The sequence below is a fragment of the Salmo trutta genome, chromosome 6, assembly GCF_901001165.1.
Source record: "Salmo trutta chromosome 6, fSalTru1.1, whole genome shotgun sequence".
NCBI classification, from domain to species: Eukaryota; Metazoa; Chordata; class Actinopteri; order Salmoniformes; family Salmonidae; genus Salmo; species Salmo trutta.
The window spans coordinates 28,104,192-28,118,391 of NC_042962.1; the positions used below are offsets into that span (position 1 = coordinate 28,104,192).

General features: G+C 44.5%; 1 protein-coding gene across 5 annotated transcripts in view; it reads left to right on the forward strand.

Moving 5' to 3' along the window:
* The window catches only part of cacnb2a (calcium channel, voltage-dependent, beta 2a), a 111,595-nt gene that overhangs the window by 54,005 nt on the left and 43,390 nt on the right, over window positions 1-14,200 (forward strand). For 4 of the 5 annotated variants that reach the window (XM_029756065.1, XM_029756067.1, XM_029756068.1 and 1 more), the window contains one exon: window positions 12,086-12,205. In XM_029756065.1, the coding sequence (XP_029611925.1) occupies window positions 12,086-12,205 (120 nt within the window). Of the gene's footprint in view, window positions 1-9,606; window positions 10,014-12,085; window positions 12,206-14,200 lie in introns of those variants that run through there. The other variant, XM_029756066.1, reaches the window with a different exon arrangement.

Sequence of the window (14,200 nt, forward strand, 5' to 3'; positions counted from 1 at the left end):
GACCAGGTCTATACGGAACGGGTCTCTATATTGTAAAATATATTTATCCATATCGGGTCCGGATAGGAAAGCCCAGATCCATTTCGGAACCTTTTGAATCCGTGAAGTCCTCTAGCGTGTCCGCCTGTCTGTTTGTGTGTGTGGATATCTCTGTGTCTGTATCAGTCTGTCCTTATGAGTCTGTGATTGTGTGTCTGTGACAGATGCTGTTGTCTATCTCCTTGCTCCCCAGTTGACTCATTTGGGGTGTGAGAGAGAGCTGGAGACAGACAGCCCAGCAAACCGGGAATGTTCCCAGGACATTAGCTAACATTTCCATTACGTTCTAGTTAGGGTTTTATCTAACATTAGGATGATAACATCCAAAAAACATTCAAATATTGTTTTTGATAACAAAATGTGTTATTTGTGTTATTGTTCTCCTAACATCTGTAACAACCACCACAGATCATTCCACTAAGATTCTTATTAGGTTTCCAGGTAATGTAATAACAAAATGTGTTCTGGGAACGTTTTTGCAAAATCTGGCAAATGTTTTATACAAACATTGTATAATCATCAGCACACGTTTGGGGCAACCTAATCAATGTTCTGGGAACATTCACAGAACCAATTTTGGTTTGCTGGGAGACTAGCTGACCAGCTGTCTCCTCCCAATCGTCTGCTGCTTGCTGTTCCAGTCCTACTAGCCTGCGAATACCAATGACACACATACTGACACATGTATAGAAATACTTTTTATTTGTATTTATGCACGGGGGGGACAGAAGAGAGGGATATCGCATAGAAAGTGAGTAGCAGAACAGGGGATAAAACCGTTACGTCCGTGGGGAATGTGTGGTCTGGGGATGCTAGCACTACCTCTAGACAAGCCCCCCCCACCCAGCACATCTAGACAAGCACATCTATACATCTATACTCTGTTTACAAAGCTGGATTTAAAGTATCTGTATGATTTTTGTCACGGACAGGTCTTTGTAGTTCTTACTGTAACCGGAGGTGGAGGTGCTCTGGAGTTTTATATCAACGTATTGATCTGAGTAACAACACCGAGTGACAGCCACAGAGCCAATCTCTGTGTGCGTGTGTACGTCCGTGTGCGCGCCGGTCGGTGTGTGTGCGCACGCGTCCGTCCTTGCGCGTGTGTGTAATCTGTCTGACTCAGCCGGTCGAGGACACATCTCTCTAAATGAAATGTAAAGTGACTGGTTCCTATTTCCTGACGCCTTAAGTGACAGAGAGCAGACTAATAGTAGTTCTGATATGGACACGTATTACATTGCAGGGTTGTTTCTGAACAGTACACACAACACAGCTGACTGCGGAGGAACAGAATGACCCTAGACAGCGGTACAGAGTGTAATTCACACTGAGTCCAGACTGCTAGGACACACACTCACAGTACTGGCAGTCGTGTTAATGGGTCTGGAGTTCTGGCATTGTCTGTTGCTGCAGTTATTAAGATGGACAGGGATGGACTGGGACCAGAAAACAGCTCATATTTGTTTTCTCGACGCCCCAATTATTATCCAAATAATGATCATTCTGCACAAAAACCCAAGTGTAGCCACTGGGCTAAATTTGGACCAGCCATCTGGCATTTGCCCAAACTACCCTATGGCCAATTTGTTTCTGAGGATGGAGCTAAAAGTCTCACCAGACAGTCCTTTCATAACCAGCCCGGTGCTCATCAATCATCCACAGACGCCGCCTGCCTCCTACAACCAGCTCCTGGCACAATATTAACGATGCAATCACAATGAACAAGTGTAGCACACCCCCCATGGCCCTCTTCATAACCATATTCCATGAATCAAACCACATTCCTTCATCAGCTCCCTGCCTATTAAGGTGGGTTGATTATTGCCTCTATGGTGCCTCTAGTGTTGTGTTACTGCGTGGTCCCCTCTTCTCTCTCTTCAAAGCAGTGTGCTCCTCAGCCCCCCTCCCCCTGGCTTTTAACCATCCCTTTAACCCTATGTAGTGCACTGCTTTTGACCGGAGTCCTATGCGCTACATAGGGACTAGGGTGCCATTTGAGACACAGCCCTGCTCCCCAGGACAGTGTGGTTTGATTGACAGCCGGAGAGTCCATCACCTCAATGGGATGATGCACTTATCTAACGCACAGAGGAAGACACTTGGCATGTGGAATGCTGGGTAAACACTTTCCCTTGTTCCTCCCTGTTCCCCCTCGAGTGTCACCTTGACGTCCACGCAGCCAATCCTGCTCCCCGCTCGGCTCCCCACGCCAGAGAAGCCATTACTTCAGTACCCGACCTGCGCACTCGCACTCGGACACAGATATGGAAACACGTGCGCATGTAGGAATGCACGCAGCACGCACACTCATTCATTAATTCATTCTAGCGATCTCTATCTTACACACTCCCCTTTTCTTTTTTTTCTCCTCATTATCTCTCATTTTCTCTTTCTCTCTCCCTCTCTTTCTCTCTCTCACACACACACACACACACTTCCTCTCTGTTTACATTCATCCTTCATCAGTTGGAGTGGGAAGCAGTGACAGAAGTCAAACACGTGCTCTAACAGAACATCTCTTGTCATGTCTCGCTTTGTGTGCTATTGTCTTTACGCAGTGGAAGAAGACAGTAGTCATAGTGTAATCTATGGGACGATGATTTAATAGACGTTCTGTTGCTGTGAGGGATGTGACATTGACAGGCAGGTGGCTATAAAGCAGCAGCCTTTTGTTCCAGCTCAGAATGAACACAGCAACTGTCACAAACCAACCACAGGCTCACTGAGGGTACGTCCCAAATGGCATCCTATTCCCCGTATAGTGCACTACTGTTGGTGTCTGGTCAAAAGTAGTACACTATACAGAGAATAGGGTGCCATTTGGGATACAAGCTGTGTTCCTGAATGTCCACACTTGGGTAGTTCCACCAATTTGTTGCTTTTTGAGAAGTGTAACTTGGTCCAAAAAACATTAGATTGCACCAAATTTAAACATTCTGTCATAAAGAGAACATGTACAACTTCACAAAAACAAAGTTTTCCCATCTCAAGAGGTTAAAGTGGTAATATGTAACTTCTTGGGCGACCATACCAAATTCACTTATATATATGAGTTATAGGTCTATCATTCTACTTGAAAGCAAGTCTAAGAAGTAGAGGTCGACCGATTATGATTTTTTGATACCGATACCGATTATTGGAGGACCAAAAAAGCCGGTGCCGATTAATCGGACGATTTTTATATATATTTGTAATAATGACAATTACAACAATACTGTATGAACAATGAACACTTTTATTTTAACTTAATATAATACATCAATAAAATCAATTTAGTCTCAAATAAATAATGAAACATGTTCAATTTGGTTTAAATAATGCAAAAACACAGTGTTGGAGAAGAAGGTAAAGGGCAATATGTGCCATGTAAAAAAGCTAATATTGAAGTTCCTTGCTCAGAACATGAGAACATATGAAAGCTGGTGGTTCCTTTTAATACGAGTCTTCAATATTCCCAGGTAAGAAGTTTCAGGTTGTAGTTATTATAGGACTATTTCTCTCTATACCAATTGAATTTCATATACCTTTGACTATTGGATGTTCTAATAGGTACTTAGTATTGCCAGCCTAATCTCGGGAGTTGATAGGCTTGAAGTCATAAACTGTTCAATGCTTGAAGCATTGCGAAGAGCTGCTGGCAAACGCAGGAAAGTTTGAATGAATGCTTACGAGCCTGCTGCTGCCTACCACCGCTCAGTCAGACTGCGCTATCAAATCATAACACACAGAAATACCAGCCTTAGGTCATTAATATGGTCGAATCCGTAAACTATCATTTCGAAAACAAAACGTTTATTCTTTCAGTGAAATACGGAACCGTTCCGTATTTTATCTAACGGGTGGCATCCCTAAGTCTAAATATTGCTGTTACATTGCACAACCTTCAATGTTATGTCATAATTATGTAAAATTCTGGCAAATTAGTTCACAACGAGCCAGGTGGCCAAAACTGTTGCTTATACCCTTACTCTGCGTGCAATGAACGCAAGAGAAGTGACACAATTTGCCTAGTTAATATTGCCTGCTAACATGAATTTCTAAATACTAAATATGCAGGTTTAAAAAGATATACTTCTGTGTATTGATTTTAAGAAAGGCATTGTTTATGGTTAGGTACATTCGTGCAATGATTGTGCTTTTTTCGCAAATGCGCTTTTGTTAAATCATCCCCCGTGTGGCGAAGTTGGCTGTCTTTGTTTGGAAGAAATGGTCTTCACATAGTTCGCAATGAGCCAGGCAGCCCAAACTGCTGCATATACGCTGACTCTGTTGCAAGAGAAGTGACACATTTTCCCTAGTTAAAATAAATTAATGTTAGCAGGCAATATTAACTAAATATGCAGGTTTAAAAAATATACACTTGTGTATTGATTTTAAGAAAGGTGTTGATGTTTATGGTTAGGTTAGGTTAGGTACATGTTTGGCGAAGTAGGCTGTGATTCAGGGTAGCCTAGTGGTTAGAGTGTTATACCGGTAACCAAAAGGTTGCAAGTTCAAATCCCTGAGCTGACAAGGTACAAATCTGTTGTTCTGCCCCTGAACAGGCAGTTAACCCACTGTTCCTAGGCTGTCATTGAAAATAAGAATTTGTTCTTAACTGACTTGCCTAGTTAAATAAAGGTAAAATAAAAAAAATTATATGATAAATTAACAGGCACTGCATTGATTATATGCAATGCAGTACAAGCTAGATAAAGTAGTAATATCATCAACCATGTGTAGTTAACTAGTGATTATGTTAAGATTGATTGTTTTTTATAAGATAAGTTTAATGCTAGCTAGCACCTTACCATAATTGCTGTCCAAAAATGCAGATTACCGATTGTTAGGAAAACTTGAAATCGGCCCTAATTAATCAGCCATTCCGATTAATCGGTCGATCTCTACTAAGAAGTGATAGATCTGTTCTATGTGCGCTAGTTCTATGCTTCCCATTCTTAAGTTTTGTTTTTGCGATTTTTACTTTTGGTTTTGTACACCAGCTTCAAACAGATGAAACAACATTTTGGGTTATGTAAAATATATTTCACAGCGGTTTAGATAGTGTAGAGAACCATTGTACCATCTTATTTTGTCACATAAACTGAAATTAGGCGAACTATTAGAGTGTTATCAACCAGGAAATGGTGAAGCGATTTCTGCATAGTGCAACTTTAAATAAATAAAAATACTATAAAGTAACAGGGTTGACCATAACAGGGTTGACCATAACAGGGTTGACCATAACAGGGTTGACCATAACAGGGTTGACCATTACAGGGTTGACCATAACAGGGTTGATGACTTCATCTTAAATCAGCCATAAATCCCCTTGTGATAGGGGGAATGTAAGCTTGTTATGTGCAACAGAAGGGGCAAGCTTAAAAAAATATGAAATTGTTGAAACATTTCAGTTTTCTACCACAGAACACCAGGAACTATTTCCAAAAATAGTAGAACCAGCTCACCTGCTTTTAAAAATATTTCAAAAGGAATAGTTTCACCATATTAAAATGAGAATTCAGTTCACGTAACAGGGTTGAATTTAAAATGAGGGACAAGTGTAATTGAGTCACATTAAATAAATAATGATCTTCAGAAATTACTTTGTCAAAGCATAAAAGCATACAATGATGGTTAAAACTTGGAGAAATGTTGGGTTAGCTAAGTGGGTTAAAATCTTCCTATAAGTCATAGAGTGTGCACGGAGTGTCAAAAATGCAGAATTCTGGCACTTATGCAAGTCTCTATTCATATTGAAATTCTGATTGAATTTTCCATGTGGTCTATATTACAGTCCACTTCGTTTAGTTTAACAGGCTTTTAATATTGATATTGGGGCACAATTTTTACTTAAAGTATCAAAGGGATGCAAAAGGCACTAATTTCGTCTGTTGCTAGAGATTAGAAAACCACAATCTGAGAAAGTCATCTTCATAGTACTGCTTCTAAGAATAGGATTTACTGTAACCATAGTTAGAATTATATTTATATTGACTGAATCCAATTCAACGTTTGCAAACTCTGTTATTGCCAGGAAGGTTACAAAATTGCTCCAGTAAAATCAGTGCATTGTTAGATTCCCACAGTGACACATTATTCATAACATATTCATGAGCAGAAAATGTCACTTCTGCTCTTCTCTTTCTGAGGAATACCGGGAAGGCTAGATAGTCACTGACTATCCCACTAGAGAGAAGAGGAGAGGGCAGAGGGCAGGGCTGCGACGGGAGGGTGATATAATGTGGAGAGCGAGAGAGAAAGGGAAGGTGGTAGAGAGAGGGAGAGTAGGGGGAATATAATGGGAAAAAGGGGAAGGAAGACAAGGGAAAGAGAGAGGCAGTGGGATGGGGATGTGATGGGGAATGGAAGACAAGGATGAGAGAGAGAGAGAGAGTGTTAGCAGAGGGTCTGGGAAGAGGGGGGGGGGCAGAAGATAGGGGCTGGTGTGGGGAGGGGTGAACAAGGAGTGATGCACCATGAACAATCTGCCGTACTGAGTCTCCGGTAGACTAGAGAGCATTTCAGCTTGTTATGTCATCATTAATTCATTCATCATACATCTGCATTTTTACGCTGCAAATACACCTTTTAGAATAACCACGATTGTCCAGGTAATCGCAACCGATGCTTATAGCATATATTTTAAAAAACAAAAAAACAATAGGCGATTCCCCAGTGATGTGTGTACGCCCTCTACTGAAGGGAACGCTGACAGGGACCTGGGACATTGCCCTGTGACAGCCCTGTATAGCCACCCGGCCGTTCGATGATTGGAATTAGCCTTAGTGATTTGTGGCGTCCTAATGCGCTGACCGCCTATGCGACCGCGACATGTAGCGACTGTTTGTGGTTTCGCAGGCAGAGCAGCCCAGAGGGATCAATAAGTCCGTTACAGCAGACCACAGGAGCACTGCCGTCCCACACGCGCCACACGCACACACGCACACACACACATACTCTCCACCCACCCCGTCTCTCCCATCGTTCTCGCCCTCTCTCTCTCTCCAAAGGGTGACCATCGTGAGCTCATCCCTGTCTGCCTCTTTTCTTTGTTCTCCGTATTCTGTTCATCTCAGTGTGGGAGTGGGACCTCGGGTCAGCCGTGTCACGCGGCCAGAGGCTCTCTCAGTCAGACTGAGTCCATGTCAACCTCTCTCACTGCCCGCTGTGCCCAGTGTTCACAGACACAAATAAGCCTGCGCAGAGAGCCCCTTGCTCTGGGCAGTGGGCACCCAGCTCCACATGGGAGACATCTGTGCCACGCTCTGGGGGGTAGCGACAACTCCCGTCACTCTAGCTCACCCCTCCATCAGACAATGTTCAAGCCACGTGTGACACATAATACCCTGGTTTTAAGGTCCCTTCACCCAAAAGGCACCAGCTATACCATCGGTAGAGGCTTTCACAGCACTACTACCTGCTCTTATGTTCATGGGACCTACAGTATCTCACTTGAGGTGCAGTATAGTTAGGTATCTGGATACCACATTCGTTATTTATTTCCTCCACTGTTTTTACTAGTAATAATAAGGCCATCTGAAGCAGCCTCTTGTTCTCGACATCGGCAATGCTCATTGTCAAGCCAGACGTCGGGCATGACAGTGACTGACAGGGAGTTGGCGTGTTGGCACAAACAGGCTGTCACTCAAGACTACATTTGAAGGAGGTATTCCATACAGCCGGCCTGTTTGTAACGGACGTTGTCAGAGTACATAATACTTGCATAGTCATTCCAATCCGTCTCTGTCCAAAATCTGACTGTGTCAATTGCCTCCCGTGTTAGAGTAATTGGTCTTAATGAGCTAAAATTACGTTATTCTCCCACAGCCTTTGTTTTCATGTAGGACGCAATTAAATCAGTGTGTCATCTTCAACACAGCTTCGTCCCCAATGGCGCCCTATTTTTGACCAGAGCACTATGGGCCCCGGTTCAAAGTAGTGCACTTAATAGGGAACAGGGTGCTATTTGAGACACAGCCTAGAGCTGGTTAAGACGACCTCTGTGCGGGTAGAACTATGGGATTGATTGGTTATGAAATGCAGGACTGATTAGCGTGTCATAACCTTTGATGTACAGTTAGCGTCCCCTAGGGGAATGACTGCTAGCCATTAGCTAAACCATCTACATTTTTTACAATTTTGCAGACGCTCTTATCCAGAGCGACTTACAGAAGCAATTAAGGTTAAGTACCTCGCTGTAGTGCACGTCGACAGATTTTTCACCTAGTCAGCTCGGGATTCAAACCAGGAACCTTTTGATTAATAGCCCAATGCCCTTAACCGGTAGGCGACCTGCCACTCAGTGCTGACCTGAGTTGTGGGGACCACTGACCTCTTCCTCCTCCTGACCTGTGCCGGCCTCACCAAAGGTCACACAGGGTAACCCAGCTCTGAAATGGAGACGCAGACCCGTTAGTCCTGGATCAGCTCTCACTGCCCCAGTCCCTGCCTCAACCAGTAACCATTAGCAGTCTCATGCTATACTAGAAAAAGGACATTTCCTGCAGAAAAATGTGTGCTCGCTTGTCTTGAAGTATTTATGGTAGTGAAAGTTATGTGTGTTGGGGGGGGGGGGGGGGGGGGGTATTCATATTCGGTGAATCACCGGGGATTATCTGCGCTTGACTTTAGCTACAGGAACTCTGCAACCAAAGAATCACTGTCACTAAGATCAGAGTGTTGTACTGTGCAGCTTAGAACATCTATTTTAGGTCTCTCTCTCTCTCTCTCTGTTTCCACCCCTTTCCCCTGGTGGCACAGGAGAGGCTCTTGACATGGAAGTGTGTGCGTATGTATGCGCTTTGCGACGCAAGTGAGTGCGTAGAGTAGGGACACACCGGGCATCCTCGTCGCCTCCCTGGAGGGGAAGAGGCACGGCACTGAACTTTGGACTGACGGTCATCACAGGACCAGAGTGTGTGTGGGTGCTTGCGTGCAGCTTTGTGTGTGTGCGTGTGTGTGTGTGTGTGTGTGTACTAATATCTGTGCAACATTAAATGTTTACATGTATGCCTATAGATCCATGCATAGTTTACAAACACACACGCACACACACACACACACACACAAACAAACCCTCTGTACTGGGCAGCATTAATCACAGTGGAGACAGCGGAACAGATGGAGCGACTGTGAGGAGGAACAGGAGAAAACGAAAGAACAAGCAAAGAGGAGAAGGGGTGGGGGAGTGATACGAAAGGGAGGCAGAGAGAGGGGGGGGGAGTTAGACAGAACCACAGAGGTAGAAACAGAGCTCAAGAAATCCGGTGAGAGAGAGAGAGAGAGAGAAAAAGCGCGGGATATATACATTGACAGGCTGAGGAGAGCTGAGATTGCATGCAGCAGGCACCACCTGAGTAGCAGCAGCAACATTAGCATTCTCACACTGATCCTCCAGGCAGGCGTTCTCTTATCCGTCCTCGAGGAAGGAGCATGGCAGCCCAGCCTGTGTAGGACAGACGACAGGGCTGGGGCTGGAGCTGGGGCTGGAGCTGCCGGTGTTGGGGCTGGGGGGGAGGGGGGAGTGAGGCATGAGAAGCAGGGGAAGAGGAGCAGCATCCGGCCGCCCAGCTCACACTGGGGCAGGCAGCCTCAGCGCCTGCAGCCTGAGCAGCTAGACGAGGCTAGAGGAGACTGGAGGGAGACAGGCAGCTGCTGAGATTATGCACCGGTTCCATGGCTCATGTGGACAGCGCAGCAGCAGCAAAGGTAGAACTAGCCGTCGCTGCAGCGTTAGGGATAGCCTTAACAGCAAAGGTATTGGCAGTCACACCTAAGGTATCCCTAACATAGGTAGCTTTATTAACAGCAAAGGTAGCCATACCTGTGGAGGTCTTTTGCAGGGATAGCAGTCCAGGTATCGGTAGTCATAGCAGGGATACGTAACAGTGGCTTAGGACACTGAATGACCGGTGTGGCTGATGAAGGCCACCTGGATTAGACTGCTGAAAAGAGCCAAGGGAGGTCGCAGCAAGAGCTTCGACGACTGTGTAAGCTGATTATTCATACGTGTGTGTGTGCGTGTGTGTGTGCGTGTGTGTGTGCGTGTGCGTACGTGATTGTGCGCGTGCGCATGTAAAAGTGTGTGTACATCATCGTATTTACCTGTGCCTACCTGTATAAGGGCCAGAGGGTGGTATTGTCAGGGCGATAGTTGCCATGCTGCGACGGTGATGATGAGGGGTAGTGGGTCGTCTGTCACCACTGTCACAGTCCTCATTATGCACCCATTCTCTGACCCGCTGGGCTGTAACTCTCTGGGTCAGACCCTTGCCTTAGTCTGGACATGATGGAATGATGGAATTGGATTGAACAATGGATTGAACAACGTCAGTCACATGTAAAGGACACAAGGATACATGAGCTGGTTTGGTGGGGTTATAGGTTATAGCTGGGATGTGTCACAAATGTCACCCTATGGGGCCCTTTTCAAAAGTAGTGCACTATATAGGGAATAGGGTGCCATTTATGACACAGACCTAGTCTATAGACAATGTGATGGTGATGAGATGCAGTGTACTGTATTCAGTATTAAAAGTATTTTCAGGTAGGGTTTAACCTATGAGGGAAGAGACGGATATCGGAAGCATTAAGGATAGTGCATAAAGCATAAGCAGTGTTATTTATAGAAGGTGTCTCAGGTACAAGGCAGGAGAAGAGACGTGGATAGTTCATGAGCAGTGCCTCGTCTATTATGCAGGAGGTGAATAGAAAGAGTTTAGGATGAATGTTTCAAGTGTGATGTATAATGTTATGGTGGAACGTAGCCACATGCCAGGTGTAGGTATTGGATAGTAAAGTAGGATGTAGGATCCTCTTCGTATATGGGATGGTTGGGTTAGTTGTAATCAGCCTGGTAGAGTGTGAGGTTCATTATTATTATTATTATTCAAAAAGTCCTTCTGAGTCTGACAATGACATAACAGGGCTATAAACATACTGGGCACGTGTGTGTGTGTGTGTGTGTGCGTGCCAGCGTGTCTGTGTGTGTATATGTGTGTGAGGAAGAGAGAGAAACAGAGAAAGATAGTGGTCCTGAACATGTGTACCTGTGTATGCCCATACATTTGTTTGTGTTATTTAAATGTGTGTGTGCACCCAGGAGATATAGAATGTGTGTCAGGTGGCCAGGGGCTTAATGTGTGTGAGCCTGATTGTTTATATGGCTGAAGCTGTAGCCTTTACCACACACACACGTGCTGGGGCCCACAGTTACCAGAGGTCCGTATGTCTCTCTTACAGAGCATGGGAGACACAAACCTCCAGCTCCAGTCAATGAAACAAAAGATTTAGTCCTGTTATCCTTTGGCGTTACTCTTTAGTCTCTTTTTTTTCTCTCCGACCGAAGTGGTAGTGAATGAAAGGACCGACTGAAGCTGCGTCCCAAATGGTGCCCTATCCCCTTGATGGTGCACTACTCTTGTAGTTACTGATGTAGCCTGAGGCTTTGTGAGATGGTGGGAGTCCTGCTGCTTTCTGAGAAGCAGGGGAGCGTCCACTTGAAACACATCCACTTAGCTTTTGTGATTTCTCCCTGCCTCTCCTCCCCTGGGTTTGAATATTGTTTGATTTAGATGTGTGTGTGGCTGTTCACTAAGTTCACTAACTGGGCTCCGACGCTCTCTGATGATTTGACCGAACTGTCTTCGCAAACCGTCTCCAAAGATAGGACTTCTGCTTGAATTTCAGTTAGACCTGGCATGTCTCACGGCTAAACAAGGCAGCATGGTGTGTATATGTGCTGTATGTTGATGTGTGTGTCTGGTGAGTGTGAGTCTGAAGAGTTGCTGAGGTCTGAAACGTGGTCCAGGGTTTCCCAAACTCGGTCCTCAAGACCCCAAGGGGTGTACATTTTGGTTTTTAGCCTAGCACTACGCAGCTGATAATCAACTAATTATCATCACGCTTTGATTATTTGGATCAAAACTAGGCATGCACCTCTTGGGATCCCGAGGACTGAGTTTGGGAAATGATGAGTTAGTCTGTTGTGTGATGTTGAGGTCTGAAGAGGTTCATCTGTCATGCAGTCTCTCATTAACGTGCGTTTCCCTCTGCTCTGCAGGGTTCGGCGGACTCCTACACCAGCCGTCCATCAGACTCCGATGTGTCCTTGGAGGAGGATAAGGAGGCCGTGCGACGAGAGGCAGAGCGGCAGGCTCAGGCACAGCTGGAGAAGGCCAAGGTACTGTACTGACACTTATACTGACCACTCTGTTCAGCAGTCTGCTGTGGATCTCTCTTTCTTTAGCCACACCGTCTCGTTTTCTCTCTCTCTCTCATTCGCTCTCTCTGTTTCTTGTATGGTGGATCAGAACTATGCAGATGAAAAAGGCCTTTTTTATGATCAGGATCTGCTTATGCTGCTTAATGAGGTAGTCTCGCATCACTCTCCTGGTTCCATTGGAGTTTTCACTGGTCAGGTCACATGGTCAGGGAAACTCAGGGCCCTAGGTCCACCGTCGATAACCCATCCGTGTTTGAGGGATGTTAGGGTGTCACATCAGTGCCCTATCCGGTTAGGGTAGTCTGACTCTCCGGCTAGGGGAGAGGGACCTCTGGCTCTAGTATTACCATTGTGCTACATCCCAAATGGCACCCTATTCCCTACACTCTTAGAACAAAAGGTGCTATCTATAACCTAAAAGAGTTATTCAGCTGTCCCCATAGGAGAACCCTTTGAATACCAATTTTTGGTTCAAGGTAGAACCCTTTTGGTTCCATGTAAAACCCTTTCCACAGAGGGTTCTACCTGGAACCAAAAAGGGTTCTACCTGGAACCAAAAAAGTTTATCCTATGGGGACAGCCAAAGAACCCTTTTGGAACCCTTTTTTCTATGACTCTGTAGGGAATAGTGTGCCATTTGTGACACATACATGGTATGTATTGGGGTTGTTTGCAGCCATGGCATAAGGGGATAAATAAATCACACTCTTACAAAAAAATGGTTCCAAAAGGGTACTTCAGCTGTCCCCATAGAAGAAACCTTTTTTGGTTCCAGTTAAAACCATTTTTGGTTCCAGGTAGAACCATTTTCGGTTCCATGTAGAATCCTTTCCACAGAGGGTTCTACATGGAATCCAAAACGGTTCTACTTGGAACCATAGGATTCTACCTGGAACCAACAAGGGTTCTTCAAAGGGTTCAACAAGGGTTCTTCTTCTAGATCAGTTCTAGATAGGTTCTAGATGTCTGACAGATATGGATGACTTAGAGAGGGCAGACTGTGTGTTCCACAACATGCTGTCTAAGCGCAACAGCTTTGTCTGTGAGAAGCATAGGGAACAATCAGTCCATTCTACGGTACATACAGTACAGCATAGGGTTACAAAACTACGCTAACTTTCCCAAAATTCCCAGGAAGAAGCAACATGGTGATTGAACGTTGTGTTAGACACAGAAACACAGTAGGTGTAGACTTTACCATGAAATGCTTGCTTAGGAGCCCTTCGCAATGATACAGAGTGAAAAAAAATGTAAAAAGAGGAATAAAATACACAGGAATTAAGCTATATACAGGGAGTACCAATACCAGATTAATTTGCAGGAGTACGGGGTACAATATATCCGGTAGATATGTACATAGTGGTGTAGTGGTGCCTAGAGAAGTAGGCATGCTTATATTTTGACCAACATTTTCCAAAAGGCGCCCGCTGTGAAAGATTCTATGAGAAACAGTGACATACACTCTGAACAGGGATGGGCAAACTTGACAAAATACAGTTAGAAAATACAGATACAAAATACCATAAAAATCAATGTATCAAAATAAACTATAAAATTATTTTGTAATGCATTTGATTAAAATACAAAAATGCATTTGCAAGTAGCTGGCCCAAACAGCAACAACATTCTCAGTAACGGTTACAACAACAACAAAAACGTTTTACTTGCTATTATTGTGATATGTTGTTGGTTAACTACCTTAGTTGAGCAAGATTTTCAAGTAGATTTAAGTCAGAACTGTAACTCGGCCACTAAGGAACATTCACTGTCTCCATGGTAAGCAACTCCAGTGTAGATTTGGCCTTGTGTTTTAGGTTATTGTCCTGCTGAAAAGTGAATTAATTTCCCAGTATCTGGTGGAAAGCAGACTGAACCTGGTTTCCCTCTAGGAGTTTGCCTGTACTTAGCTCCATTCCTTTATTTTTTTATCCTGAAAAACTCCCCAGTACTTGA